The sequence below is a fragment of the Uloborus diversus genome, unplaced genomic scaffold, assembly GCF_026930045.1.
Source record: "Uloborus diversus isolate 005 unplaced genomic scaffold, Udiv.v.3.1 scaffold_12, whole genome shotgun sequence".
NCBI lineage: Eukaryota > Metazoa > Arthropoda > Arachnida > Araneae > Uloboridae > Uloborus > Uloborus diversus.
In genome coordinates this window covers 3847034-3853033 of record NW_026557876.1, presented here as the reverse complement: position 1 = coordinate 3853033, position 6000 = coordinate 3847034, and the positions used below count along the sequence as shown (strand labels likewise).

The 6000-nt window shown below is 42.9% G+C and overlaps 1 protein-coding gene across 1 annotated transcript in view; it reads right to left on the bottom strand.

Moving 5' to 3' along the window:
• Nucleotides 1-2817: 2817 nt before the first annotated feature.
• The window catches only part of LOC129232401 (uncharacterized), a 121224-nt gene continuing 118041 nt past the window's right edge, over nucleotides 2818-6000 (bottom strand). The window contains exon 4 of the mRNA XM_054866547.1: nucleotides 2818-5204. Coding sequence (XP_054722522.1) covers nucleotides 3710-5204 — 1495 coding nt within the window. The 3' untranslated portion in view covers nucleotides 2818-3709. The remainder of the gene's footprint in view (nucleotides 5205-6000) is intronic.

Genomic DNA, 6000 nt, shown 5'->3' with positions numbered 1-6000 from the left:
AAGTTTGGCTTTTACTGCATTGTCAAGTGATAACATAAATTAGAACAGAACTTCACGAATTCCATTCTACTGCACAGCTTGCCCATCGCAGTATCGGATCATGCAAAATCTTTCATTAAAAATTAGATTAGTGACACAACTATTTTAAGAAAGATTTGTGTTCATCTACAAAAAGTTTCGTCTATTTTTTTTTTATTTTTAAAGAAGTATGCCTTAATATGTTTAGTACAAATTACAGTTTTACGCTCTTTTACTGTTTGTAAAATTGATTTTGTGTGTATTTTTAGACTTATTTATGCGTATGTATTGCACTTATGTCAGGTAGTGTAATTACATGTTTTTAATCGAATAGTAGTATTGCATTTTGAAAAAAAATGTCATACTGGCGAGCTTTGTTATCGAAATTCCTGTATATCCTTTTTTTTTCAAAATATTCCTATATTATTTCGAAAAATTCCTATATTGTTTGCAGAAAATTCCTATATTTTCCATCGAATTCCTATATTTTTTTCAGAAAATTCCTATATTTTCCTATATTTTTGTTGGCAAATGTCACTTCTATCCCTGATAATACTCATCAAATATACCTGCAAGAGCCTTAAGATGGACACCTATCCCTTAAGACGGACAAATGTCAAGATAATTTTGTATAACACCAGCTCAAAAGTAACTTTGTAACCCATTAAAATTTTAATCAAATGTACACACACTATTTTGACTCTGACTATTGAACTATTTAATACTATGGCATAGGTGCACTTAAGTAATAGGGGTCAAAGATTACCCCCCCCCCCCCCCCCCGTTCTCGCTTTGAATCTTTCAGGTATTTTTTGATGAACTCACAATCACCCCTGAATAATATCCAACTACTTTGCTTCAGGATGTTTCTCAGATGTTCGACTTTAAGGTATTACTGGATTGAATTATATTCTGACCTTTGTGACAGAACTGTGCGTGTTGACCATACGTTGACAAATTTCATGGTGGATGATTTTCTACGCTATGATTGTTTTGTTTCCTCGTCTTCTTTACTAATAATAGAGCTGAAAGTCTCTCTGTCTGGATCTCTGTGACGCGTATAGCGCCTAGACCGTTCTGCCGATTTTCATGAAATTTGGCGCAAAGTTAGTTTGTAGCATGGGGGTGTGCACCTCGAAGCGATTTTTCGAAAATTCGATGTGGTTCTTTTACTATTCCAATTTTAAGAACAAAATTTTCTTAGGGTGGACGAGTAAATTACAAAATTGTCATAACGTGGAACCGTAACATGGGCACGAGCCAATTGGCGAGAAAATTCACCGTACATTATTTGTAAATATACAGGCGAACCAAAAGACCTTTTAATTTTTCAATTACGGGTAAAGCCGTGCGGGTACCACTAGTTACTAATAATAAAGCTCAAAGTCTCTCTGTCTGGAACTCTGTGACGCGCATAGCGCCTAGACCGTTCTGCCGATTTTCATGAAATTTGGCACAAAGTTAGTTTGTAGCATGGGGGGGGTGCACCTCGAAGCGATTTTTCGAAAATTCGATGTGGTTCTTTTACTATTCCAATTTTAATAACAAAATTATCATAAGGTGGACGAGTAAATTACGAAATTATCATAACGTGGAACCGCAGCATGGGCACAAGCCAATTGGCGAGAAAATTCACCGTACATTATTTGTAAATATACAGGCGAACCAAAAGACCTTTTAATTTTTCAATTATGGGCAAAGCCGTGCGGGTACCACTAGTTACTAATAATAAAGCTCAAAGTCTCTCTGTGTGGAACTCTGTGACGCGCATAGCGCCTAGACCGTTCGGCCGATTTTCATGAAATTTGGCACAAAGTTAGTTTGTAGCATGGGGGGGGGGGGGGGTGCACCTCGAAGCGATTTTTCAAAAATTCGATTTTTTTCTTCTGTTTCAATTTTAAGAAAATTCTCCGGAGCAAAATTATCATAAGATGGACGAGTAAATTACGAAATTATCATGACGTGGAATGGGAGAGCGAATGAACGCAGCCAATTGGCGAGAAATTCGTCATCCATTATTTGTAAATATACGGGCGAACCGAATGACCTTTTAATTTTCAACTACGGGCAAAGCCGTGTGGGTATTACCACTAGTAATAATAATAATAGTGAATTTAATAATGATTCCAGTGACACATGATTCGTGGATTCGTTATTTTATTCTTATGGGAGGGGGGGGGGTTCTTATGTACCCTTACACAGATGGAGGGGGAGAGCAAAAATTGCTAAAACCATCCTTATGTAATTAATGAATGGCCCCTAGCCTACGTAGATGCAACGCTGTTTGCACCACAGGAGGCTACTGCAAAAGTTTGTGTACCTGCGCCAATCCCCGTACCCTTGCACTTTTGGGAAAATTGCCCGTATAACTATATAGGCACGTTGCCCATGGAATCCTACATGGTTTCTCGTAGTGCATCTAGTAGAGATATTTCGATAATTGGGAATCTGGCGCGATCGTATCATTTTTCGCCTAAATTATTTTATTTCGGTAACCCTGCTGATTTACTTAGTAACCCTATCTGAATAGGTGTTTCCGGTCTCTTTGTTTAGATTTGCAAAGAAGAATACTTCTTGAGCAGGCACTGGTGCCAAAAATTGGCGCCAATGAAGAAAGATCGCCAGATTCCAAATTATCGAAATCTTCCTCGTTTAGTTAATGCTACATTTATGCTGAAGGCCGTAAACGAATGGAATCGCATGCAGTTCTAGTTGGTGTGCATCTGGCTGCAGACTTTGGTTAAAAAAATTTTAATTACTAAGAGTGACAAAAACTAAAAATGAACGAAACAATTAACACAGAACAACTTTAATCAAAAAATCAAGCAACAACACAGGCTTTTCAAAGCAATAAACAATAAATCACTTTGGCATAATTAATCCTTTTATCACAATAACTTCTCGGCTCAACATTGCCGAATCATTACGGTAAGGCGAGATTGGCGATAAAAGTTAAATCTCACAACCGTGCCAACACATTACCTCTTTCAAAGTCAAGCTCTTTGGTACCAAGCTTGGCGAATCTCGCGTTACCGTATATTTCGCACGTAGTCCATTTTGCAGAAGCACAGAATTTTCCGATTTGCAAGCAGAGTTATTAGCACAGATGATGTAAGAATTCTGAGCGAATAAAAATAGTGAGTTCCGTAATACTGTCTGTTTTACGAATTTACCTGTCTTCATGGTTGAAGCTGGACAAAATGCGTTTCCTGCTTTTAATTCCCTTCAAAAAAAAACAAAAAAAAAAACGAAAGGATAGAATCTGTTTGACAAACGGTAGTCCCACGTTTTTAGCCATTCAACCGATTCCAAAAAGATCGGAGAAAGACTTTTCAAATCATCTGCGTTTCTTTCTTTGCTACGACTCAATCCAGAAACTAGTAGAGACAAATGGCTAAATCTCTCACTCTGTTCAGAAACGACACAATCTAAAAGCTGGATGTCACAAATGACTAAATCTCCCACTTCGTTAAGAAATGACTCAATCCAGAAGCTGGATGACGCAAATGACCACAGAAATGACTCTATCCAGAAGCTGGATGACGCAAATGACCTCAGAAATGACTCTATCCAGAAGCCGGATGACGCAAATGACCTCAGAAATGTCTCTATCCAGAAGCCGGATGACGCAAATGACCTCAGAAATGACTCTATCCAGAAGCTGGATGACGCAAATGACTCCAGACATGACTCAATCCAGAAGCTGGATGACGCAGATGACCAAATCCCCCATTCCGTTCAGCAGTTTCTTTGACATGGACTTCTTCTTGCTCTTGACCACCGGTTGCTGGACTTCCACGAGAGACAGGTCAGCCGAAGCGCGGTCGGGCGACCGACGCTTCCACCTGGGCACGCCCACTTTGGAGTCCCTCCAGCGCTCTGGCAGGGGCTCGCTGCTGCGATTGGTCAGTCTGGTGAGGAAGAACTCCTTGTCCTCCCTGCTCAGGACGCCCTGGGCGACTGGCCCGCGCAGGAAGTCCTCCAGGGTCATGGTCAGGTACCTGACCGTGAGGAGGGCCTCCCCCAGGACCGCGCACTTGTTCTCTGGCGTCAGTTTTCTCTGCGTGCGCTTGCACGCGCAGCTCGCCCAGCGCATCAAGGCGTCGAACACGCGCGGCTCGGAAGTGACCGCCAGGCTGTCCCTCCGCAGAATGTCCGTCAAGAGGGGGTGTTCCAGAGTTTCGAACGCCTCGCTGGCCAGGACGAGGTCCGCGTGCGAGTCCACCAGCTGGAAGCACCTCAGCTTCAGCTCGTTGCGCACGTTGTCGATCCAGCAGGAGACGTCTGCGCAGCTCGGGAAGCAGTTCTCACCGGATTGCGAGCACGCGCAGTCGCCCGCCGCCACACAGGGGCGGGAACCTTCCCCAGCGACGTTCGAGGCGTCCACGCGTCCCGCCTGAATTGAAATTTGAACGGGAGCGAAAGTGACTGCAGACGATCTCGTCGCCTGCTGTCTGAGTGTCTGAGAACCACATCCGTTCTCGGACACTGACCTCGCCAGGGAACTGCCGGCCACCTTAGGAACAGATTCGTTTGCAGATCTCCCAGAAGACAGCTGGGTCGGATGCATCCCAGAAGACAGCTGGGTCGGATGCATCCCAGAAGACTGCTGGGTCGGATGCATCCCAGAAGACAGCTGGGTCGGATGCATCCCAGAAGACAGCTGGGTCGGATGCATCCCAGAAGACAGCTGGGTCGGATGCATTTCAGAAGACTGCTGGGTCGGATGCATCCCAGAAGACTGCTGGGTCGGATGCATCCCAGAAGACAGCTGGGTCGGATGCATCCCAAAAGGCAGTTGGGTTGGATATATTCCGAAAGGCAACGGGGTCGGATCTGTCCCAGAAGGCAACTGGATAGAAGATGCCCTAGACGACTCTTGGGCTGAAGATCCACCAGAGGGCATCGAGAATAAGTCCTGGTAGTCGTTCGTTTCTTTCTCACTATTTCGTCCCGACAGAGGGCGCTGCTTACCGCAGTCCCCAGCCGACATTTTGTCCTTTTGGGGTGGTTCCGGGGAGACGAGGTGGCTGAGGATCAGGAGGACGTTGTTGATGTTCAGAGAGGCAGACAGGTGCTTCAGGCATCTCTCGGTCAGTTGGGGAAGGTGGAAGGTTTGGGATGCACGTAGAAGTTGCAGCGTCGATTCCACCGAAGAGAATGACGTCTGATCAGTGTAGATGAATCTGGAAATTGAAAAAAAAAAAAAAGATGTCAGACCATCGTTTTATACACTGGAAACAGCTGTGTAACGGTGTAAGAATGGCATGGCAGTTTAAGACCTCTTTTTACAAGTTTGGTTACTTGGGAAAAAGATATTGTCTGATCATCTATTACATGGAAAGGCTAATATCCGGTTTATAGGCGGAAATGGACGTGTCTATTAGTTTAAAGGGGTGTTAGTTGGTTTGTTTCAGCTGTGCACTTTTGTTTCTCTATTATTTAGCCTTAGTTTTGCAAAGATGAAAATTTGCTCACAGTAGCATTTTTCAAATCTAAAGTATATTCGATCCATATTCTCACAGCAAAAATGAATTGATTTATTTATTCACAACGAAGTTTTGAGCTTACCATTTTGCTTCTACGTTCCTGAACGAAATGAAAATATTTTCTTTTCTTTTTGTTGTTTCCATGGTAACTATTTTTGTTTTCCCTTATTTTATTTTAGAGAATGCAATAAATGAATAAGGCACTAGTTACGTTATAAAAAGCGTGCATCAAAATCCAGTCGTTATTTTCCCTTCTCCCCTGCTAGATTAATTCAGATGGAATAGTCTTCACTTGGCAGATTGCCAAATTACATACAATCCACGGTCAAACAGTAATAGCCGATGATCGAGTACCGCGAGTTTCAACAATGAAACTCGCGCAATGGCATGATGATTGGATAATATGTTTTGGTCATGTTTAACATGCAGGCAAAGAGTTTATTATGACCAGACTGAACTCGATCCGGTCCCTTAACTGTTTTACTGGTGAGAC